Source organism: Equus caballus, chromosome 1, assembly GCF_041296265.1.
Source record: "Equus caballus isolate H_3958 breed thoroughbred chromosome 1, TB-T2T, whole genome shotgun sequence".
In the NCBI taxonomy this organism is placed as follows: Eukaryota; Metazoa; Chordata; class Mammalia; order Perissodactyla; family Equidae; genus Equus; species Equus caballus.
The window spans coordinates 186,088,002-186,111,932 of record NC_091684.1 but is presented as its reverse complement, the minus strand read 5'-3'; the positions used below and the strand labels follow the sequence as shown (position 1 = coordinate 186,111,932).

General features: G+C 33.9%; 1 protein-coding gene across 15 annotated transcripts in view; it reads left to right on the top strand.

Annotated features, from left to right (window-relative positions):
* The window catches only part of RALGAPA1 (Ral GTPase activating protein catalytic subunit alpha 1), a 225,642-nt gene that overhangs the window by 18,834 nt on the left and 182,877 nt on the right, over positions 1–23,931 (top strand). For all 15 annotated transcript variants that reach the window (XR_011428633.1, XR_011428619.1, XM_023624084.2 and 12 more), the window contains exons 2-4: positions 15,126–15,236; positions 15,769–15,818; positions 18,796–18,853. Coding sequence is in view for 12 of the 15 variants with exons in the window: in XM_023624084.2 (XP_023479852.1) it covers positions 15,126–15,236; positions 15,769–15,818; positions 18,796–18,853 (219 nt within the window). In the remaining 3 variants the exon portion in view is untranslated. The remainder of the gene's footprint in view (positions 1–15,125; positions 15,237–15,768; positions 15,819–18,795; positions 18,854–23,931) is intronic.

The following is a 23,931-nucleotide window of genomic DNA, read 5'->3' as shown; positions in this document are numbered from 1 at the left end:
TTAAAATAACAGCATCTCAGACACTGTTGGAAGATTACATGACAAAATGCATTTGAAGCACAGAATATATGGACAAATTTAAAACAGTATTTAAATTTTAATCAGAACCTTAAAAGGTGATAAAATTGAATCAGAGATATTATGACCTATTCAAAATCAAGTAAAAATTTATTCTTGAAAAATAGAGTACAAACCTTTGAATGATCTTGATGATGGTCCAGATTCTGTGCTTTATTCTCAGTCTCTAGCCTATTAAAATGGGTAAATTAGAGAGAAAATTATTTAGAAGTTAGATTTTGGGAAAACAAGGGAGAATTGATTAAATGAAAGGAAATAAAATTCATTGCTGGTGTTTTATTTCAGATAAACACAAGGAAATCCTTAAATTGTGTCACTTAGCAACATTACTCTTTCCCTCCTCACCGAAAACTAAAGTAAAATAGCTAGTAAAAGGTGTGTTTGCATTACCAAAACTTTGTGGTCATTGTGTGAATTCTTTTAAGTCAATAGCTTCAAGGTTCCCAGTTATCTTTCCTTTTCCATCACTTGTTCTTAGAGCCTTCTAGAGGCAAGTTGGTTATTACTGTAAGCTGCTTCTTATAAACATGCCATTTCTTGTAAAATGTCTTTAAGAAAAATAATTATCCATCTGTGCTTCCATTTATTTATTTTTTTAAATCTGAAAATGATGGATCTGAGAAACCATTTGAATAACTAACTGTATGATAGTGCTTTACTAGGTTTTGGGTAGCTGCAAAGGAGTAAAGAAAGGAGTTGATGGTATAGTAAAAGAATCATTCAAATATGAAACATGTTATGAGTTTAAAAGATAGAAGGATAGTATCTAAAGGAGGAGCTTGGCGAAAGCTTCATGGGGCCTGGGCATTTTTTAGCTTTACCTTGAAAGATGATTAGAATTTCAGTAGAATTAAAAGAAGAGCAGTTTGGTGAAGGTAATGGTAAGGCCACAGATATGAATGCAGGAAAGCGAGCGGCAGTGGTCTTCCAGGCTTTTAAAAAATAAAGATACCAGGCCTTACCCTACAAATTGATTTAATGGGAATGTAAACAGAAAGGAATGACTGTTGTGGGAGTTACTGTGGGATGATGATTTATGAGATTTGGTAACCCGGTTTTAATGAGAATTTAAGAAGTAGAGATTATGCCACTCCTCTTACTGCATCATTCTCTGAAATCCTGGTTTTATTGGTGAATTCATGGCAGGAACAGGTTTCTCACTGTCAGCAGCAGTATCAAGGCTATACACCAAAAGTCGGCATCGTTCCTTCCCAGACATTACTAGTGCTACTCAAAGTGTAGTCTGCAGACCAGTGCTAGTTTACCAACTGTTTATTACAGATCTGCAACAAGGTAAGTGCAGAAATTGAGGTGTTGAGAAGCTCATTTCAATTTGACAGTGCTGTGACATGCAAGCATGTGGTTAGTGAACTTGTCTTGTTGAATAGGATATAGACCAGTCTAGGTGCTTTTCACTCTATTTTCTAGTAATTCACTTGTTGTAAAGCATTGGTCCATGATGAATTGGAATGAAAAAACAAAAAACTAGTCCTTCATAGATAATTTGAGAAGCATTGTCTGTATAATGTGTTTAGAATTAACTTCTCCCATTCTAACTCATTCTGGTTTTATCCTCTGTTGTTTTAAAGGATATATTTTTTCCCAGTGTAATAGTATTTACTTTCCCTTACTCAGTGTAATGTATTTTTCAAATATGCATATGTTTCATTATTTTCAAAAAGAAAGAGTGCCTTTGAGTATAGTGAAATGAATTGAGCAATTATTTTTTATTTTGGAGGTGTAGAACTGGATCCAGAGTATTAGTAATACCTTATTTGACTTCTCCCCTATTGTCAACTTTGTTGATCTTTTCTTTTTTTTTTTGAGGAAGATTAGCCCTGAGCTGACATCTGATGCCAACCCTCCTCTTTTTGCTGAGGAAGACTGGCCCTGAGCTAACATCCGTGCTCATCTTCCTCTACTTTATACATAGGATGCCTACCACAGCATGACTTGCCAAGTGGTGCCATGTCCACACCTGGGATCCAAACTGGCAAACCCTGGGCCGCTGAAGCAGAATGTGCGCACTTAACCACTGTGCCACTGGGCCAGCCCCAGTGTTGATCTTTTCAAAGAACTAATTTGGGATTCATTGATTTTTTTTTTTTTTGTATTTTTTTCTTCTCCATTTTGCTTATCTCCTCGGCAGTCTTTATTATTTCCTCCCCTATACTGCATGCCTTAGAAGTAGTATGCTTTTGCTTTTTGTTTTCTAGTTTCATAAGGTGGAACATTAGGTTATTGATTTTGAGGTCTTCATTTTCATACAGGCACTTAAAGCTGTAAATTTTTCTCTAAGCACTGCTTTAGCTGGATAATAAATTTTGGTATGTTGTGTTTTCATTTACATGTCAAAGTATTTTTTCCCATGGATTTGAGTTACTGTCTAGAATCTTTTCATTTCAGCCTGATGGACTCCCTTTGGTATTTATTTATTTATTTACTTACTTACTTACTTATTATTTACTTACTTATTGCTGAGGAAGATTAGCCCTGAGGTTAGATCTGTTGCCAGTCTTCCTCCTTTTTTTTTTTTGCTTGAAGATTAGCCCTGAGCTAACGTCTGTGCTAGTCATCCTCCACTTTATATGTGGGTTGCCACCACCACGTGGCTGACAAGAAGTGGTGTAGGTCCGCACCCAGGATCAAACCTGCAAACCTGGGCCACCAAAGCGGAGCGCACCAAACTTGACCACTACACCACAGGGCCACTCCTCTCCCGCTTTAGTATTTTTTGTAGAGCAGGTCTGCTAGCAACACATCCTCAGTTTTTGCATATTGGGATGTCTTAATTTCTCTTTAAATTTTGAAGGACAGTTTTGTTGGATATAGAATTCTTGGTTGGTAGTCTTTTTCTTTAATCTCCGACCACTTCTTCTCAGTGCCTTCTGACCTCCATGTTTTCTAATGAGAGATTAGATGTTTTTCTTATTGAGGCTTCCTTGTTAAGTGATGTGTTGCTTCTTTCTTGGTGCTTTAAAGGTTCTCTCTTTGTCTTTGTGTTTGACAGTTTTGTTTTGTGTCTAGATGTGGGTCTCTGAGTTTATTTTACTTGGAATTTGTTGAGTTTCTTGAATGTGCAGATAAATGTTTTTCATCAAATTGGGGACATTTTCAGCCATTATTTCTTGAAATAATTCTTTTTGTCTCTTTCCCTCTCTTCTCTCCTTCTGGGTCTCCCATTATATTTGTATTAGTATGTTTGATGGTGAGCCTCAAGTCTCTGAGGCTCTGTTCATTTTTCTTCATTATTTTTTTGTTCTGTTCCTCAGACTGGATAATCTTAACTAACCTGTCTTTGAATTTGCTGACTTTTTATTTTGCCAGTCCAGATATGTTTTTGAGCTTTCAGTGAGTTTTTCATTTTACTTATTGTACTTTTAAACTTATTTTTTGAAAATATAATTCTATTTCATTATCTATATTCTCTACTTGGTTTTGATACCATTCTCACACTTTTCTTTATTGTTTTGAACATATTTAAAAAAGACAACAGCATTGGTCAGGTAGGTCAAATGTTTATGCTTCCCTGGGGACAGTTTCTGTTGACTTCTCTTTTTCTGTATATGGAACATACTTTCTTGTTTGTTTGACTTGGAATTATTGTTAGTAACTTGACATTTTAAATAATGTAGCAACTCTGGAAACCAGTTTCTCCTTTTTCCAACCAGGGTTTGTTGTTGTTATTGTCACTGTGTGTTTTTTTTTTAAGATTTTTTTTTTAATTTTAATAATTTTTTTTAATGTTATGATAGATTACAACCTTGTTGTGTGTGTTTTTTAATGACTTTCCTGAACTAACTGTGCAGTCCATTTTCTTCCTCCTGTGTGACCAGGGAATGCTTTACTTGTTCAGCTTTGTGGTCAGCTAATGATTGGGCAGAGACTTCCTACAAGCCTGGAGTTAGTAAGTCTCCTGGTCTTTGCCAAGGGGCTCTGTGTGTGTATTGGGGTATACCATCAATATTCAGCCAGACAGTTTACAGTTCTGTATTGGCCTTTGCATCCTTCTTGTGTAGCATCTCAAGGTCAGCTAGAGGTGAAGGCTTAGATTCCTAGAGCCTTCTCCAGTCTTTCCTGAGCATGCTTGCAGCCCTACTCATGTGTATAGCCTTCTGTATTCTCATTAGGCTGTCAAAGCTTTTTAAAGTTCCCTATGGATAGTTCATTCTCCAGCTTTTCCTTTTAAGTTCTTTTGGTTGGCTTGTTGTTTGCCTCATCATTGATTGCTTCCTCAGGCAGCTGTGGTGTTAAGCACTTGCCACTGATTGTTTTCCAGAAAGGTCCTCAGGTTAGTACTCTGTGAGCTCTGAGTTAAGTCAAAGACAAACTTTGCAAGTGGGTTTTCCCAGGGAGCAGCTAGATAAGTCAAACAATGAGAGTTCTCTTAGAATGAGGCTTTGAAAGAGCTTCACTTCTCTTCTGACTCCTCCAGTTACTGTTAGGCTGCTATTTTTCACAGTGATGTGGGCTGTTGGTTTTCAAGGCTACCACAGAGCTGAGGAGGAGATGGGAATAGGGTAAATTTGAAGTGCCACAAAGCTCACTGTTCTTAGTGAGATTTATCCATTTTTCTTGAATAAATGCCCCTGATTGTTACAAGCCTTTGTGTAATTTCCATGTTTCTGAAAAAAATTAACTTTTACTGTTTTTGCTTTTGTTTTAGGTGCTTTTGTGGAGGGGGAGATTTTCAGAGTTCCTTATTCCATCAACTGGTTGATATTACCCACTTCTAACCTGCTTTTTAAAATATAAATACTTAACATTTCTCTCTTTCATTAAAGTAGTCGTTTATGAATGTTTTTAGTGGCTGCCTCCTTAAACCAACTTGGTTCTTGTAATTGCTCTCTGAGCTAGTGTCTTGATCTCTTTGCATCTTAGTTTTTAGTTTATTTTTTTAGTAAACTAAGTGAGGAGGTAAAATGAAGTTAATAGGACCTATCTCCTAAGGTTTCTATGAGAATTAATAAAATTGAAAGAAAAGTGTATAGCTCAGTCCTTAGAAAACAGTGGATGCTCAATAGATATTACCTTCTTTCTTCCCCTTCTTCACACCTGTATCAATTCTTTTCCTCCTTTTCTGTATATTATGAGGAAAGTAGTTGGTACTAATTTATGCTAATATATGAATGGTGCTTAACTCCTTACACTGTATGCTAGAATAATTTGCTATCACAAGTGAATTTAATTAGTGAAATTTTAGGACTTGTGGTGAAGCGAAGAGGATATAATCAGGCAGTGTAAGGGGAGATATATTAGGGTAATATGCATGGACTGGACTAAATCCTCTGAATTCTTGGCATTTTTCAGTATCTCTCTGTCCTAAAACTTCAAATTATCCACCTCAGACTCTGCAGGACTGTGTAGCTTTCAAATAATTCTTTAAAAATACCATTCTTTCAGAATAAGTTTCATTAAAATTGGTCACAAGTTTATTTTATGCTCTGGCCTACCGCATGACGTGTGGCTATTCCTGTCCCCTGAGGTGGGTGAGGACTCAGAAGAGCTGATTTGGAGCCATGTAATAGCTTTGTGTGACTGGGGCAAGTTACCTAACTTCTCTCAGGCTTCGTTTCCTTATAAAATGGAGGTAACATACCTATTTCAAAAACATTTGTAGAGAATAAGATCATATATGTGTAACTGTGAAAGTGCTATACACAAATGTAAAATACCTAAGTAAACACAAGTGATCATAGCTATTTGCCTTATCCTTATGTCTCCATGCTTAGCTTGCAGTGTCATGTTTGATAACATATAGACTTGACTTTGCTCTTAAATTAAACGTTATATCTCTGTGCATATTAGATTCTGTTTTTCACTGTATCTCCTTATTTCCTCTATGCCCATTGTGGAATCTTTGAAGGCAGGAGAATAATTTTTTTATTTTATGTTTATAGATTGAAATGAGGCTTAGAAATAATTACTTTGAGATCACGATCACTTATTAGTGCTGCCTTTAGTGCTTTTTGTTCTGCCGTTTTACTTGTAGGAATTATCATCTTGCTCTCAGATGTAACTATAATCATATCTCAGCAGCTTTTCTGCAGTTATTTTGAAACACCAGTTTGATAAAGAAATATGCTACATCTAACTATTTTGCTTGCTTTGAAATTTTAGTAGGTTTTTAGTGTGATTTCCAGCAGGACTTTTGTCATTGATATCTTCTTCTTGCTTTTCATTGTGAAGGACTAATGAATAATTCATATTTGAAAGATAAAAACAAACATATATTGTAAGTATTTGTACAGGAGAAGGGTGCCTAGCTTTTTATTTTGATGAATTAAAACATTCAGGACAATTATCAATGGGAAGATTGACTTGTCTCCCTGCTATGTTGTTAATTACAGCAGTGAGTTTGCCTTTTCATTTACATAACATTGGTTCCTTCTATAAAGATAAAAATTAGTTTTAATGTTTATTTTCTGTGAGTTAATTTTTCTAGTTAAAATTACTTCTTGTCCTTCATGTTGGGACACCAGACCATATTTGTGAAAGCATTAAGAAAAAAAGATCATTTTTTGGTTTTATTTATGTTGCTTTAAATTCCTTCATAAATGTGTTATGAATGTTTTGAATCAGAGGTTCTTAAGGTTTTTTTCTTATGAAGAATGCGTTCACATGTGCAGTGAGCTTCTGTGGATACAGATGGGCATAGGTTTAGGTATTAAGAAAATATTCTGTAAATCAAAGCATTTCCTAGAATGATACCAATTTTTTGGACTTCTGTTTCTCCCCCTCTCACTTCAGAGAACATAATGGAATAAAAATCAATGGAAATAGTCTCGAGTCTATATTAAGTAGTTAGATTTTTTTACAGCTTTATTGAGGCTTAACTGACATACAATAAACTACATATATTTTAAGTGTGCAATTTGTATTTCTTTGGGCACCATATAGTTGCGTTTTGTTTTTTTATACAATTTGACAGTCTCTGCCGTTTTGGAGGGATCATTTTTATTTAATGTGATTATTGATATGGTTAGTTTAGAGTCTATTATCTACTCGTAGTTCTCTCTTTATCCTATTTGATCATTGTTTCTCTTTTTCTGCCTTCATTTTTATTAATCAAGTATTTTTTGTGATTTTATATTATCTCCTTTTTTGACTTACTACCAGTACATTTTTTGTTTTATTTTAGTAGTTGCTTTAGTGTTAACAGTATACATCTTTAATGTATCAAAGTCTACCTTCAAGTGTGATGACAGTACTTCTTGTATAGTATAAGAATATTATAACAGTGTTCTTCCATTTCTGCCCTCTGTATGCTTTTGTTTTCATGTATTTTACGTATTTTATAAACCACACAATGCATTGTACTTATTTTTGTTTAAAGTTATCCTTGGAAAAGTGTGAAATAATAAGAAAAATACTTATGCATTTACCCTGTCACTACCATTTTCAGTGCTCTTCATTCCTTTTTCAGGTCCATATTTCTGTCTGATAGCATTTCCGTCTGCCTGAAGGACTTTCTTTATAAATTTCTAGTAGTTTGCGGGTCTGATGGTGATGAATTCTTTCAGCTATTGTATGTCTGAAAATGTCTTTATTTTGTCTTTGTTTTTGAAAGATGTTTTTACTGGATATAGAATTCCAGCTTGACAGTTTTTATCTTTCAGTGCTTTAAATATGTTATTGCACTTGTTTATTTGCATTGTTTCTGATAAAAAAATCTGATTTGGTCTTTATCTTAGTTACTCTGTAACATGTCTTTTTTTTTCTTTTAGCTGTTTTTAAGATTTTCTTTTTCTCACTGCTTTTGAGCAATGTAATTATAGTGTGCCATGATGAATTTTTCTTTGTGTTTCTTGTTCTTGCGGTTTGCTGAGCTTCGTGCATATGTGGGTTTGTGATTTTCATAAAGTTTGAAAATTTTGGATCATTATTTCTCCAAATATTTTTCCACCTCTCCTCTTTGGGGATTTCAATTACTCTTATGTTAGGCCACTTGAAATTGTCTCACAGTCATCTATGTGCTTTTCCGTTTTTTGGATTATTTTTTCTCTGTATGTTTCTTATGGGTAGTTTCTACTGCTGTGCCTTCAAGTTCATTTACCTTTTCTTCTGCAACATCAGTCTGCTGTTAATTCCATCTAGTTTACTTTCACTTTATATGTTGTAGTTTTTGTCTATAGAAGTTTGACTTGCATCTTTTTTATATCTTCTGTCCTCAACTTTTTGAATATATAGAATAGAATAAAATATATAAATATAAATATGTAAAATAGAATAACTATTTTAATGCTTTTTTTTGCTTGTTCTAACATCTGTGTTAAAATCTAGTTTAAATCTGATTTAGTGATTATTCACTTCATTATGAATTAGGTTTTTCTACTTCTTTGCTTGTCTGGTGATCTTCAACGTGTATACAAGATAGTGTGATTTTTACCTTATTGGGTCCTGAATATTTTGTATACCTATAAATTTTCTTGAGCTCTGTTCTGGGATAAATTAATCCCAATTATTTACTTAGAAACAGTTTGATCCTTTTGCATCTTGCTTTTGTGATGAGTTAGATGGCTCTGGAGTAGTGTTCACTCTAGGACTAACTGCTCCAGGAGTTATGAGTTTCTAGACTGGCTTGGGGGAGTAGGCACTCTTCCTGGCCTTTGTGAGTGCTTGGGACTGGTAACCTCTACTCTTTTCTAGCACTCTTCTCCCTTTATATGGGGAGTTAGCTTATTATCTTAATTTGATTTCATTTTGGTCAAAGAGCATATGCTATGTGCTATGTTATTCTTGGTACTTTTCGTGTTTAGTTTGTGTCCTAATTATTAGTTCAATTTTTGTAAATATCTCACTTTTGTATGAAAAGAAGATTTGTTCTCTGTTGGATTGAGAGTTTTATGTGTAAAGTTCAAATCTTCTGTATACTTACTAGTCTTCTCTCTGTTAGATGTGAGATGGGTGTTTAAAATCTACCATGCTATTAGTGGATTTGTTTCTCCTTAGAAATCTTTCAGTTTCTGCTTTTTATATTTTGAAACTCTTTAGAATTAAAGCTTCCTGGTAAATAGAACCTTTTGTCAAAATACGTTGACCGTCTTTAATTGTAGTAATTTTTGCCTTAACGTTTACTTTGCCTCTTATTGAGGAATCAGTGTTGGTGTTTTTGGTTAGTATGTAAATGATATGTTTCATTTCATTCCTTTACTTTAGTCATTTGGGTTAAAAAAATTTTTCTTAGTAAATACCCTGTAGCTTGGTTTTTGTTTGTATTAAATCCAGAATGATTACAGCTGTATCTTAACTGGAGCTTTTAATCCATGAAATTTCTTTTGGTAAATACTGGTATATTTATTTTTTCCTCCTCATTCACCTTTTTTTGCTGCTTTTCTTTACTTGTTTCTGTTAGATTGATAAACTTGTCCTTTCCCCTTCTAATGGTTAGAAGTTATACATCCTGTAGTTACCCTTTAGTGATAACTCATAAGATTTCGTTAGTATACTAATATTAAAGTCTGGAGTTCATCAGTATTTTTACCATCCTCTTAACAAAATAGGATCTTAAAATACCCTCTGTGGCATTTCTGTTTCATCTTTCACTTTATAATCTATTATTTTACTTCCTCCTTGTTGGTAAACTTTTGTATTAGTAATTTTGTTTCTTTTTATTTTAACAGTCAGTGCTCATTTAGATTTACTCGTTTTCTACTTTCTTTGTTCATCTTTGCTCCTTGCTTCCCATTCTCCTATGTGAGTTTATTTCTCTTCTTTCAGAAATATATCTTTGTGGGGCCAGCCCTGTGGCCAAGTGATTAAGTTCTCATGCTCTGCTTCCCGCTGCCCAGGGTTTTGCTGGTTCGGATCCTGGGTATGGACATGGCACTGCTCATCAGGCCACGTTGAGGCGGTGTCCCACGTACCACAACTAGAAGGACCTACAACTAAAAATTCACAACTGTGTGCTGGGGGGATTTGGAGAGAAAAAAGCAGGAAAAAAAAAAAAGGATTGGCAACAGTTGTTAGCTCAGGTGCCAATCTTTAAAAATAAATAAATAAAAACCTTTAAAAAAAAAAGAAATATATCTTTGTAGTTCGAGTGAGGGTTTTTGAGTGTTTAAGTGTATTAGAGAACCTTTTGCTTCATTTTCATGTTTATGCTATTGAACAGTAATTTTGCTGAGTATATTTAGATTGACTTTTATTTTCCTTTAGTTCTTTCAGTATAAAATTGCGTTATCTTCCTGTCCCTGTTGGGCTAATGAGAAGTCTGCTGTTAGTTTTTATATTCCTGTATAGGTAACTTTGGTTGGTTTTAATATTTCCATTTTGTTTTCGGTAGGATGTGTCCATGTGTGGATTTGTGTTCTTCCTGCTTGGGACTCAATATGCTTTTCCAGACTGAAGATTTATTTATGTATTTCACTGATTTTAGATAGTTCTCAGATATTATTTCTTTGAATATTGCTTACATTTTCTGTTCTTGGAACTTCCCAGATAGTCTGTTATCCTTGTCTTCATATTTTCCATCTTGTTATTCTTCTGTTACATTCTGAGCAATAGCTTCACTTCTGTCTTCTAACTTACTGTTTCTCAACTTCTTTCCTTCGCCCTTTGTTCTTTCTCCCCTTTCTCAACTTCTCCCGATCCCATAAACCTCCCTCTTTTTAGAGATTGATGATATATTATTAATAATTTATCCAGCCTATTTGTGTGTTTTTAACCCTTCCCCTTTTCCTCTTTCTCCTCTCTTCCTCCTTTCTCTTCTGTGTGCCTTCTGCTTTTCTCTGCCCTTTTGCTGTTTGTTTGTGCTTAACTCCATGCTACTTGTATTTCATACTGGATTTCTGAGGTTTTTCCCCCCTTACCTACTGCCCCTTTCCCTCACCCTTGCTTCCTTCCTATTCCCCCTTCCTCTGTATTTCCCCTTCAGCCCCTCTCTCCTTTTTTCATCCCACATTGTCACTATCTCCCTTCCCCCATGCCTCCTCTTCCTCCATCTCACTTCCTTCTCTCCTGCTTTATTTTTTTTCTTCACTTCCAATCTTTCTCTCCTTTCTTTTCTTTGAGCTTATATTATTTATTTTTATCCAGCATTTCTGCATGTTTGCAATAAGAAGGTATTTTGTTTTAGGACAATTCACCATGTTCTTGGATCTATCCTGATTATTATTGATTATTTTAAGGTGATAATTTGCAATGTTGGTACTTTATTATTAGAAGCAGATTACTTGTGATACGCCTCACAGATTAGTGTATTATGATGCCATCATTTGAGGAAAAGTTGTAAATAGTGATTTTTTTAATAGATGAGGAAGAATAGTAATACTACCAAATTTGTTGAAATTTTGGTCTTCCATCTTGAATTACGTGATAACTGTTATAGGGAAGTATTTAATATCTAAAATTTAAAGTCAGAAAAACTGGCTCTGAACTTTGAAGTCTTTAATTATATGTTTGTTATAGTGCTTAAATGTCTTAAAAATGCATAGTAGAAAATAAATATGTTATGATTCATTTCTTAAAGCTTATTCATAAAAAGATCTTAGAGACATCTGAAATTTTATTTGTGGAAACAAAATGAGGTCTAGAACTATTTTGCTACTTAAACTTAGTATTCCAAAGGTCTACAAATGCATTTCTAAGCCTGAGTCAGTTTTTTAAATATCAGAACCCTCAATCTGAATTTGTGGTTGAAATATTTATTTGATTTCTTTAAGGAAATGCTAATGCACTAACACTGCAAATCGAACAGAAGTATTTCTGAAAATAGGGGGAAATTTTGAACCCTTAACCTTTTTTTTTTTTTTTAAAGATTGGCATCTGAGCTAACAACTGTTGCCAGTCTTTTTTTTTTTCCCCTTCTTCTTCTCCCCAAATCCCCCCAATACATAGTTGTATATTTTAGTTGTGGGTCCTTCTACTTGTGGCATGTGGGACACTGCCTCAGCGTGGCCTGACGAGCGGTGCCATGTCTGCACCCAGGATCCGAACCAGCGAAACCCTGGGCCAGTGAAGCAGAGCGTGTGAACTTACCCACTCGGCCACAGGGTTGGCCCCTAAACTTTGTTTTTAAGTGCCAACCGTCAGTTTAACACTATGCACGCACTCTCCCTAGATTAAAATTTTGAAAGAATTTGAAAGGTAAAAGAAGCCAAGTTATGCTTTCTGCTCCCAAAGAGCTTCCAATTTCTTTAAGAGAATAATATTAGCTAATGATTCCAATAATTAGGAATCATCTTGACTAAAAGTAATGGAGGCATTCACAGAGAGAGAAAACTGAATGGATTTTGGGAGACGTTTTTGGAAAGGATGAGACATGGTATGGGGATTTAAAATTGGTAGAAGTTTTTTACATAATTTCTTTCTTTCTGCATTTCCGTCTTTATTTTTCATTTTTTCCTTCTGTGTTGTTTTATAGAGAGAGTTGTTTTTTAATAAGCGAAGTCCTCTTAGTATATTTTATTCATCTTTTTTGTGTATCTGCCTCTACTTTCCACCACCATGTAAATTTTGTGAATTGGTGATCAAAAATATTTTATAAAAGAGTTTTTATTTGCTAACTAGTCTGTTACAAATAGATATAGAGTAAAAAACACATTAGCCTAATTTTGATCCAGTGTTTTTTATTGGCAAGTATGTAGTTTCCAGGCTTTGTTAACTTGCTGTCTGGAAAGGAAATTATGAGAGACTGTCTTGGCTCCTACAGTATGTTGCAAAATCTTGAGTTGGTGCGTGTTTGCTTTTGTTTTGTTCTGATGTTTTGTTTTGCTTTCTTATTGTTCTTGTTTTCTTTTTTCCCCTGAGACATTAGTTATGTTTGAAACATTAATTTCAGGAAATTTAGAGGTAATTATAGTAGCCTATTTCATTGTAATTTCATAGTTCTTTGTTACTTTAAACTACTCTATGGGAAAAATAGAATACTTTTTCTCTTTATCTCAGTTATATGTGTTTTTATTTTGATAGTTTATAAAATGTGTTTAGTATTTGATGACTATTATTTTTTGTCTTCTTATAGGCAGGTAATAGATAAATTGCTAGTGTTCTTTTCCTATTACCATGGAGGCTGAATAACAAAGAGGTTAAGAGCAAGGGTGCTAGATCCAGGCTGCGTGGGGTTTAGATCCCTGACTCTGCTTCTTACTGGCTCAGTTATTTAAACTCTGCCTGTTTCCTCATCTGTAAGATAGAGATAATAATGGTACTTATTCTGTAGTGTTGCCATGAGGATGATAGGAGTCAGTTTCTGTAAAGCGCTTAGAAGGGTGTCCAGCGTATAGGAAACATTCAGTTTATTAGCCATTATTATTTTTTCTAGTTCTGAGAAAAGTCACACGGGTAGTGTTACAGGTAGGAGTGAATCTGGGTGTTCTCATTTCAGTCACGATGAAACGATGCAATTTTGCCTGTCTGTAGGTTATGTGGTCTTTTCCAAGCTAAAAATTTCCAAACTGCAAAATAAATACAGTAAAATTAAAGTATTTTTTTAATGATAAAACATATTTGAGTACATATCTGTTCAGCACCGTACTAGGTTTTGGGAATACTAAGATCGACAGTTTCTGTTCTAAAGAAGCTATAGACCAGTCTTGGAAAAAAGACAGAAAAACACTTAACATAGTTACTTCTATAAGAGAGAAATGTAGAGAATCCAAAGGAATAGAGAGGAGAAGGCATCCATCCGTTCCTTTGCGAGGGCATAGCAAAAGGGAAGTGGTCTTGGAAAATTCCATAGGCAAGGTGTCACTAAAGAATCAGACAAGATGTCACTAAAGAATTATTATGAATATTCATAGGATGAGATAATATCTGAAAGAGAGTTTAAAGTGCTGTCTGTACTTTGTTACTATTTAACTTTATTGTCTTCCACTGAGCCTTAAGGCATTCTAAGAAATTAATTGATGTTTACCTTTGAGTTTATTAACAATTAATAGTAGTTTATTCTTCGTCTCACTCCCAGGTTCAAAAATCTTTGATTTTTTTCTTCCAGTTGCCTTTTTCAAATTTATTTTGTATTATAAATAAAGTATGTGCCTTTTGTAAACAAATTTGAATAGTAAGAAGTATATAAAGTAAAAATTCTCCATTCCCCCTTTTTTCAGCCTTCTCACTCCTCCTGAAAGTAAACCAAACAACAAAATGCACAAGTACATACATGCCCACATAGATATCTTACTTTGAATAATACGTCCAGTCTCCTTAGTTTGCGTTCGTGACATTTTATAACATATCTCAAGGCTACTGTTTCAATTTTATTTTTATCAAAATGCTCTGAGTTCTAGCCAGAATGAATGATTGTTCTGCCATCCTCTCATGCCTCTATGCTTTCCTCACTCCATGTCTTTGTTTATGGCTAGAATGCCCTTTCTGTTCAAGCCCACCGCTTCGTGTCCAGTGTCCTTCCTGTCCTTAAAAGTCTTTTCAAATAATATGTCTTATGTCAGGCTTTTCTTCTTTTGCCACCTTCACCCCTCATTGAGGTTTGAAAATCATTTTGTGTTTCTAAACTGCCATTATACTTTATCCCTTTACTTTCAGTATGCAACACTTTCCACTGTGCACAGTTATATGTCTAGTTTTGTGTGCCCTGGACTATCCTGACAGTTCTTTTAGAGCAGGATTATCTGTGTTTGAGCTCCATACTTATGTGCCTTATAAAGCCTATTGCTAGGTACCAATTTACTAAGTAAATGTATTTTAGACAGAATATATTATTACTTTTAGAAATACTGATTTTAGACTGTCTTGGGGAAAAGGTAGAGAGGTGTAGCTGTGAACTGAAAATAGAACTTCTTTTTTTGGTTTGGTTAATTTTGAATAAATCTCCCTGAGACGTTGTTCTCTTGTAGGAAACAAAGATTATTATAACCTAATTTGACCAGTGTTTAAAATTATAACTCAAATCTTTAAAAACTAAAGTTGTGAGAACAAGAATGCAGTGATGTAAATACCTATCTCAAATATTTTAATAGGATACAACTTTAGGGGCAGCAGATCTTTGACTTTAATGAAGGAAACTTGCCACTATGAATATTTGCTGAATATGATTTAATATATTTGTAAATAGTAATCACTGAAAACTTTTTTCATTTATTTTTCAGAGAATGCAGAGTCTATTGATCTTAAGCAGTTTTTTGACCAACACTTTTCACATATATATTATGTGTTCTTTGAGAATTTTGTGACTATTGAAGCTAGTCTTAAACAGAAAGGTAAGATGTTAATTAAAATTGATCTTGGCTTATGTCGAAATTTCAAATAATCGTCAGAAATGTTCATTTAAAAATAGACTCTTGGACACTGGAATGGTAGTATTATTTCACTTCCTTTTGTCAGACAGCTTTGAGACCCCCCCCTCACCCTGTGGGTTCCCAGTGCTCTCCTTGTTACTGTGAGGTGGCCTAGAGGACCTGCTCCCCCTCCTCCCCCCCCGCCAGGGGCACGGGTCGGGTCTGATCCATCAGTGTCATATTTTCAGTTTCAGGGTTCATTTAAAGTTCTCCACAATATGTTATGATTTGTTTTTAGACATAAATATGTAGAATCTAAATTTAGTTGTTGAAAAAGAGGAGAGAGAGATGCTGCAATATTGTCTACACATTGAACAGAATATGCTTTAAACATTTTATTGAATAATGAGAAAAAAACTTCAATGCTTGAAATATTTTAAGCTTTTTTAAGTGGTTGTTAACAATGAGGACAAAATGATAATGTTTAAAATATTTTTCTGTAAAAATATTTTAGGTCACAAGTCTCAAAGAGAAGAATTGGATGCTATACTTTTTATTTTTGAGGTGAGTACTTGCCAATCTAGCTTTTTTCCCCCAAAATAATTCTTGTAACATACAAAGGAATATATTAAAACTATAAAGCATATAATAAAACACTGAATTTGCCATGCTTCCCAAGAACTGAATCACATTTTTAAACCTAAAAATATACCTAATTCTTAATTATTTTTTGAGGTACATATATTCTTTTTAGATTCAGATAGAATTATGTTTTTATACGCACGACACCACAAAATTGTGCTATATTCAGTGTATTTGCAAACAGTGAAAATTTTAATTTGTGGGAGGTTTGCATACATGGAGAGCTTTTTTTTTTAATTCTAAAACATTCTTACCTGAGAGGGTAAATGCCTGGAACTGTTATAAACCTAAGGAATTTATCATTTCTGCTTTAACTGCTTTTTATTACAAACTTGTATAAAATAATTTTAAATGTTTTATAACTTGTTCTCTATTACTTTTGATTGGGACGGGACAAGTCTTTATTGCTAAATAAATAGAAGGAAACAGCAGCGTTTGATATTCTGCTAAAATTTGTTTTATTTTTGGCATACTGATAAAAATTAGGGTCCCTCTCATACACACACACACACACACACACACACATACACATTCACTCTTAAAATAGCTCCTTGCTCCTCATTTTGTCTTTCAAATCTGTGATAGGACTATTCTGATCTTTATGGAGAATTTAGAGATCTGGAGAAAGTCAGGATTAGATCTCGTGACTTGAAAGGCACAGTAAAGAATTTGGAAATCAGTTTCTAAAGATTGAGCTATTCCGTGTACTCCTAATTAAAGATAGTTCACTGTTTTGTATTTTGAGTGTTTTGATATAGTTTAGAAGAATTTGAACAATCTAGTGGATATCTCTCTTAGTTATTGATTTAGTCACAGCTAAAAAGGAAAGTTGTTTTTTGGGTTTTTTTTTAAGTTTCAGAGGGAAGTACCTGGTGTTGGTACCTGTTCTGTAGTTAATTTTCATTAGTCATTAACCCTGAGGAATTTGCTTATATTTACTTCCCCAAGTGTTTGCGTGAATGTTTATAAGGGGAATATTAAAACATAGATGTTTTTGAGTAAGAGTAAAAATATTCACAGAGAAAAGATCATAATTCTTAGAAAGCATTCCTTCAGATGTTCGTGCTCGCCCTACATTCAGGAGACTGAGACGATTGATTAGTTATTGGGTGCTCTTTCAGGATATTCCTTTCATTAAAAAATACTGTTTATTTTCCTGTATGTAATATATACCGATCACTTGTTATTCTTTGGACAGAAATGTTTGTCTTTAATGAATTATTAAACTTTATTAGAAAAAAGATGTTAAATACAGAGTTTCTATCTTTTGGAAAAAATATTTAGCTTGTGTGCTTGTGTTTTTGTACTCATAATGGGGGCAATAATGTCTGACCTCTGCCTTTAGAGACTAATGATGATTTTAAAAAAATCAAGAAGTTATAAATAAACTGATTTCCTCTTTCTGGAATAAAAAGCACCATTATGTAATGTTAATAATATGGTATGGGATTTAAATTCTATTTTCTTCTTAAGAGTACACATAATTTCTTTCATCTTTATATTAACCACATAAAAAAGATATAGACATGTTTTATAAGGTGTTAAATCGAAAGTATAATTTAATAATCGTAATTTAGGAATACTTTTGAGTAGTTCACAAACTTATCTTTTCAACTTTCTATAATTTTATTTCTTTTCACACCAAAATAAGTCTAATTATACAGTTGTAGGTGACCACGGGGGATGTGGGGAGGGTGAGGGAGAAGAAGCTTGTGTGTCTCAGGTGGGCCTAGCACTTCATCTGTGAACTTTACGATTTCTTCATCACCATCTCGTGTGAGACGGCCAAAGATCACATCAAAGGGAAGACAGACAAGTGTAAAACGTGCATACCATCCTTTGAGCAGAACAGTGTAAAAGCACAAGTTTTGGCAACAGGCACATTGAGGTTGGAACCTCTGTTCTTCCACTCTCTAATGTTGCTTAATCCATTTCCTCATTTGTCGAATTAGATTAATAAACTCTTCTTTTGGGGTGATTGCAAAGATTAATGAGATACCATTATATAAAGGGTCTTCTTCAGTATTTGGCCTTTAGAACATCCAGTTAATGGTGTTTTTAAATAATAATAGTAGTATAAGCAGCAATAGAAACAAAAACACACATGTGATTGAGCAAGTGGATAATTCAGCAGCATAGTAAGGCAGCTATTGATCTAGAATAATCCACACAGGTGCAATATGTAAAGGAAATTAAAGGAAAAAGTTTGAAAGTATTATATTTAAGAAGTATTTCTTCCCAGTTGATGGAAACCTGTATATATATTTGCGTAACTATAGGGCTCCTGAAGTTTTGAATTTTATTCTCATACCTATAGCTATCATATCATGTAAGTACCTTTGGGTTTACATGAATTAATTCAGTACAAATATTTGATGGGATTTTTGTGAAATCAAAATATTTCTCCTGGGTTTATCAAAACAGGAGAAGAAACTACTCAAAGAGAGAGAAAATGTCACAAATATTAATATCTGAAAGAATTCAAAACTAATCAGTAATATCCACAATGCAGAAATTCTAAGAATAGTAAAAGCATTTTGATATAGAGTTAGTATTTAATCAATAAGAGAACTATACTTACTTTTCGCATCATTGTAAAAGATAAATTTCATTAATTTCCTGTTCCAAGTCTTTGTTAGTATAGCTTGTTGTTTTTTGTTTTCAAATACTGATCAGTATGCCAGTGCTGAAGTAATGCCAGTAAATGAATATTATGAGTAATGCAACTATCAGATTAGCTCAGAGACTAATTTGTGTTTGAAATATTATCTTTTACATAAGAAACTCTTCAAGGCTTAGTGTAAGCTCTTTGTTTAATTTTTCACATTGTGCAGGATATCCTATAGACTCATGTCTTGCTTTTAATTCTTTCCTTTGTTTTATTCATATTGATTTTTAGAAAATTTTACAACTTCTTCCAGAAAGAATTCATCAGCGATGGCAGTTTCATAGTATTGGTAAGTAATTTAAATGTGTATTTCCCATTTGAAAGAAATTATAATATATGAAAATGCTCTTTAATGGGTTGGTCATCATTTGAAATGAGTTCATATTTTAAACTTTAGTAAAAATAAAATAAAGATTACAGGACTAGACTTACTGGGAATATAAGATAAAAACATAAATGAAGGATTTCTAGTCAAAATGGCGTATTAAATTTCTTTGATCCACTCGTTCATTTACTCTGAATACCTTAACATTGGTGATAAAACTATAAAACCAAAAAAATAGAAGCAGGCTCAGCATCAAAATAAACATCTCTATAAATCAGAAGAGGAAGAGAAATGCAAAATGCCAAGTAGAGCAGAAGCCGTGGGCTCCAGGTTTGAAAGCAAGCAGTGTCAGCTGGCAGTTTGCTCCACACCAGAAAAGGGCGAAACTGGAGTTAAGCTTACTGCTTCAAGGGCCAAAGTAGAGCTTCCCAGATCATAAAATGAAGGTAAAAAGAAATGGGGGGAAAAAAAGAAAGCCTACGGTGGATTACTGTCAGAGACCAAGTAGGCAGGAGGTCACAGACTTTTTATGTTCCCAGGAACTAAGCCAAGATGCTTGCTGGCCTGAAGTCGTTCTGTAATAATCACAGGGCTCTCGAGCTCTCAGTATAAGACGTTTTTCCCCTACAGATTAAAAAAAAAGAGTCTACAGGTAGGCAGTTGCTGGCTTTGGTTCAGTGTCTCAATGATGTCAGGGCTGATTGCTAGCGATTCTCATGACCCTTCTCTCATGGGGAATATGTGGACGGCCACCTACATTGTTGAGGTAGAATGTTATAGGCCTTATATTCATTTGTAAAAATTGTATTTGTTCCCCTTAAAAAATAGAGTCATAGATTTATTTAGGCCCTACATGTGTTACTCAGTTATAGCAAATGAAAACTTCTCTGAGGCTTTGAAACTGTAAGCCATCCCCAATTAGCAGTTCCAGAAACAAAAGGAACTCTGGAAATATAGGAGGGATATTGATGTAGGGGCTAAAAAGGACAATATTCTAGATAGTGGAGTCTTTTAGAATAAACTTTCTAGATAAAATTTGAGACAAAAAATGATGTACCCATAGTATGTAAAGAACTCTTACAACTCAATAATAAGACAAGTCAATTTTTAAAATAGGCAAAATATTTGAGTAGATCAAAGAAGACATATGAATTGCTAATAAACATGTGATAAAGTGCTCAACAGAATAATGAAATTCTATTTTGTATTTCATAATCATAAACTGTCCTTGAAGGTTGTCTATGAAGAAACTTTTTTTGAGACATCTGAACTTCAAAGGTTATTGTATCTGCTGAGGAATGTAGCCTTAAATCTCCAAAGGACCTTTAGGCTATCTAGTTGTTATGATTAATATTCTGATAAATGTCTAACTTGAGAAAATACATAAATGGTCGTTTTTCTTTGTCATCCAGAAGAATTCTAAAGCCCTGTTTCCTTTCTTTTCTGTCTTGTGTATAAAAGAAAATAAATCAATGACTCTAGTTGATTTTTTTAAAGTAGCTTTATTTTATCCATTTAAGTAAATAATCCAATGATTTTTGGTAAATATTTAGAGTTACCACAGTCCAGTTTCAGAACATTTCCATCACCCTAAAATATTCCTTTGAGCCCGTTTAAAGACAATTGCCTTTCCCACTGCCGACCTGCTTTCTGTCCTCAATAAATTTGTCTTTTCTGATGTTTTATATAAATGAAATCATCCAATTTGTAGTTGTTGGCATCTGGCTTCTTTCACTTAAGCATAATTTTTTGGGGGGTTTATCCATATTATACCATGTATCAGCATTCTATTTATTGCTGCATAATATTCTGTTGTATGGATATACCACTTTTTGTTAATTTACTCATCAATTAATAGACATTTACAGTGTTTCTAGTAAAACTCGTTTATTCCATTTGTTTTATTGTAGATTCCTTTCAATTTTCTATGTATAGAATTATGCCAATTGCAAGTCAAGATAATTTTACTTTTTTATTTCCAATCTGTTGCCTTTAATTTCTTCTTTCTTTTTTGTTTATTGTTCCTCTAGAACAATGTTGAATAAAAGTGGTAAGAGCAGACATCCTTGCATTATTACTGATGTAAGGCAGAAAGCGGTCTAGCGGTGTTTCACTATTATGTATAATATAAAAATTTATGGATGCTATTTATCAAGTTGAAGATGTTCTCTTCTATTCCTAGTTTATTGAGAGGGTTTTTTTTGTTGTTGAGATTGGCCCTGAGCTAACATCGGTTGCCAATCTTCCTCTTTTTTTTCTTTTTTCTCCCCACTGCCCCAGTACATAGTTGTATATCCTAGTTGTAGGTCTTTCTAGTTCTTCTCTGTGAGATGCTACCGCAGTATGGCTTGATGAACAGTGGGTAGGTCTGTGCCCAGGATCAGAACTGGCAAACCCTGGCCCACTGAAGCAGAGCATGTGAACTTAACCACTTGGCCATGGGGCTGGCCCCCTAGTCTTTTATATTTTTAAAAAGTTCTGCTTGCTTTAGGTTTATTTTGCTTGTGTATTTGTATTTTCTTAAGATAGAAGTCTAGGATATTAATTTGGTACCTTTCTTCTCTTCTATATAGCTATTTAAGGCAATAAATTTCCCTCTAAGCTTTGCTTTAGCTCATCCCATGCATTTTAATATGTTGTGTTTTCATTTTCATTCAGTTGAAAGGTTGGTTTTTTTGTTTTCTGGGTTTTTTTTTGCTGAGGAAGATTAGCCCTGAACTAACATCTGTGCCACTCTTCCTCCACTTTATATGTGGGTTGCCACCACAGCATGGTTGGCAAGTGGTGTAGGTCTGTACCCAGGATCTGAACCCGCGAACCTGGGCCACCAAAGTGGAGTGCGCCAAACTTAACCACTATGACATGGGCTGGCCCCAGTTGAAAGTATTTTTTAATGTTCCTCTTGGTTTCTTTGACCCATAGCTCATTTAGCAGTGTTATTTTGTTAATTTTCAAATATTTGATGTTACTACAGATTTCTTTCTATTGTTATTTCTAACATTTCTTTTGTGGTCAGAAAATACACTTTTTATTATTTTAGTCTTTTTTAAAGTTTTTGAGACATTTCATAGTCCAGAATATAGTCTTTCTTGGAGAATGTTTCAGTGTGCTTGAGAATGTGTATTCTGCAGTCATTTAAAATATTAGATTAATGTATGACAGCAATATGATTATTGAAGAACAGGAAAGGATTGAATAAATGGGATCTTATACAATGTTCATGGAAGATAGGCTTGATATGTGAAGATAACAGTTCTTAACAGGACTTTCATATGTAGCCTGACAAGTTTAACTTAAAATTTATATGGAAAATTAAAGCCAAAGCAACTTGAAAGAGTAACACATGGGAGAGGGAGGATGGTGTTGTTGGATCTTCCCATACCCAATAACAACCTGTATTATAAAGCTGTAATAATTAAGGACAGTATCATTGTTGCAGGGTTGGATGTTGCATTAGTCTTAATGGAAAAGGGCTTCAAGGCCAGCCAAAGACTCAGGCTTATATATGGAACTTGAAATATGATTGAGATAGCATTTCATTCTATAATAAACTCTGAAAGAGTTAGTATTATAATTGGCTGTCTATTTGGGGGGAAAAAATTCTGTTATTGCTACACACGGAAACGGATTTATGATGGATTTCCGGACTTAAATGAGAAAAGGAACACTTTAAAACTTCTTGAAGAGACTGTTTGGTTTATTTTTATAACTTAAGGTAGGGAAGTATTTCTTTAGATACAGTAGGTACACATATGAAAGAAAAACATTGGTGAGTTGGCTATAATGAACCTTAAAACTTTGGTACATCAGAAGATACCACCCCTCCCAGTCAATAAAAACGTGGCTGAGTTGTTTAGAATAATATATTCCCAGTTCATAGAACTGACATAGAATTAGTAGCCAGTAGGTATAAGGAACTCTCAAATTAAACAAACAAACCAGTTGAAAACTGTGCAAAGGATGTGACAGAAAACTTGAATGGCCAAATGAAAAGATGCTCGGTGTCACTAGGAAACATCACAGGAAGGCTTTAAGATATTTAACACTCATCAGACAGACGAATATTCGAGCATCTGCCGGTGTTTTATATTGGCAAGAATGTGTTACCACAACGGTCTCATACGCCGCTGGTAGTACTGCTAATTTTCTCAACTACTTTGGAGAGAATTTTCCAATATTTAGTAAAGTTGAAGGTGAGTAATTTCATTCCTATTTATATACCCTGGGAAAACTCACATGTGTTCAAGGAATCATGAACAAGAACATTTATTATAGTGTTCTCAGGAGTAGCAAAATTTGAAAACAAGCCAAATGTGCTAAAATAAAGAAGACAAATAAGATGATTAGTAGTATATTCATACAGTGCAATAGTGTACAGCAGTTAAAATGAATTAACTAGAGCTATGTAGATCAGTATAGATAAATTTCAGAAGCTAATATTGGATGTGAAAAGCATCTTATAGAATGACTTGTTTTGTATGATACCACATATATAAGATTTTATTTTGTTTTGTTTACTATTAATTAAACTCCAAACTAACTCAGATTTGATTGGTTTTCTATTATGTTCTTTTTCTGTTCCAGGATCCGGTCCACAATGCCATAGTGCATTTACCATATATAAATATTTTAGGAGAGTTGATTAAGGACTGGGGTTTACATAGTATGCCTTTAAAAAGTTGAGTTTGCTCAAACATAAGAAAGGGAATTGCAGATAAATCAGCACAGTTTGTTGAAACGTTAAAGCTTATTTTTGTATGACAAATGAAACTTAGCCAAATAAAGTCACAGGTTTGATCATTATATATGTGTGTGTGTGTGTGTATGTATATAAATATATATTTTATATATATGTAATCTTGATGTTACTAGGAAGAATAAAAAATGCAGAATTAGAACAAATGGCTATGGAAGAAATTCTTATTACTAATATTAGGTTTTAAACGTATAAACCAGTTCTAAATATTTTATGGACTTATCAATAAGTAGTAATAATATAAAAATATTTTTGGAAATAATTAATACCAAAATCTGGATAATGG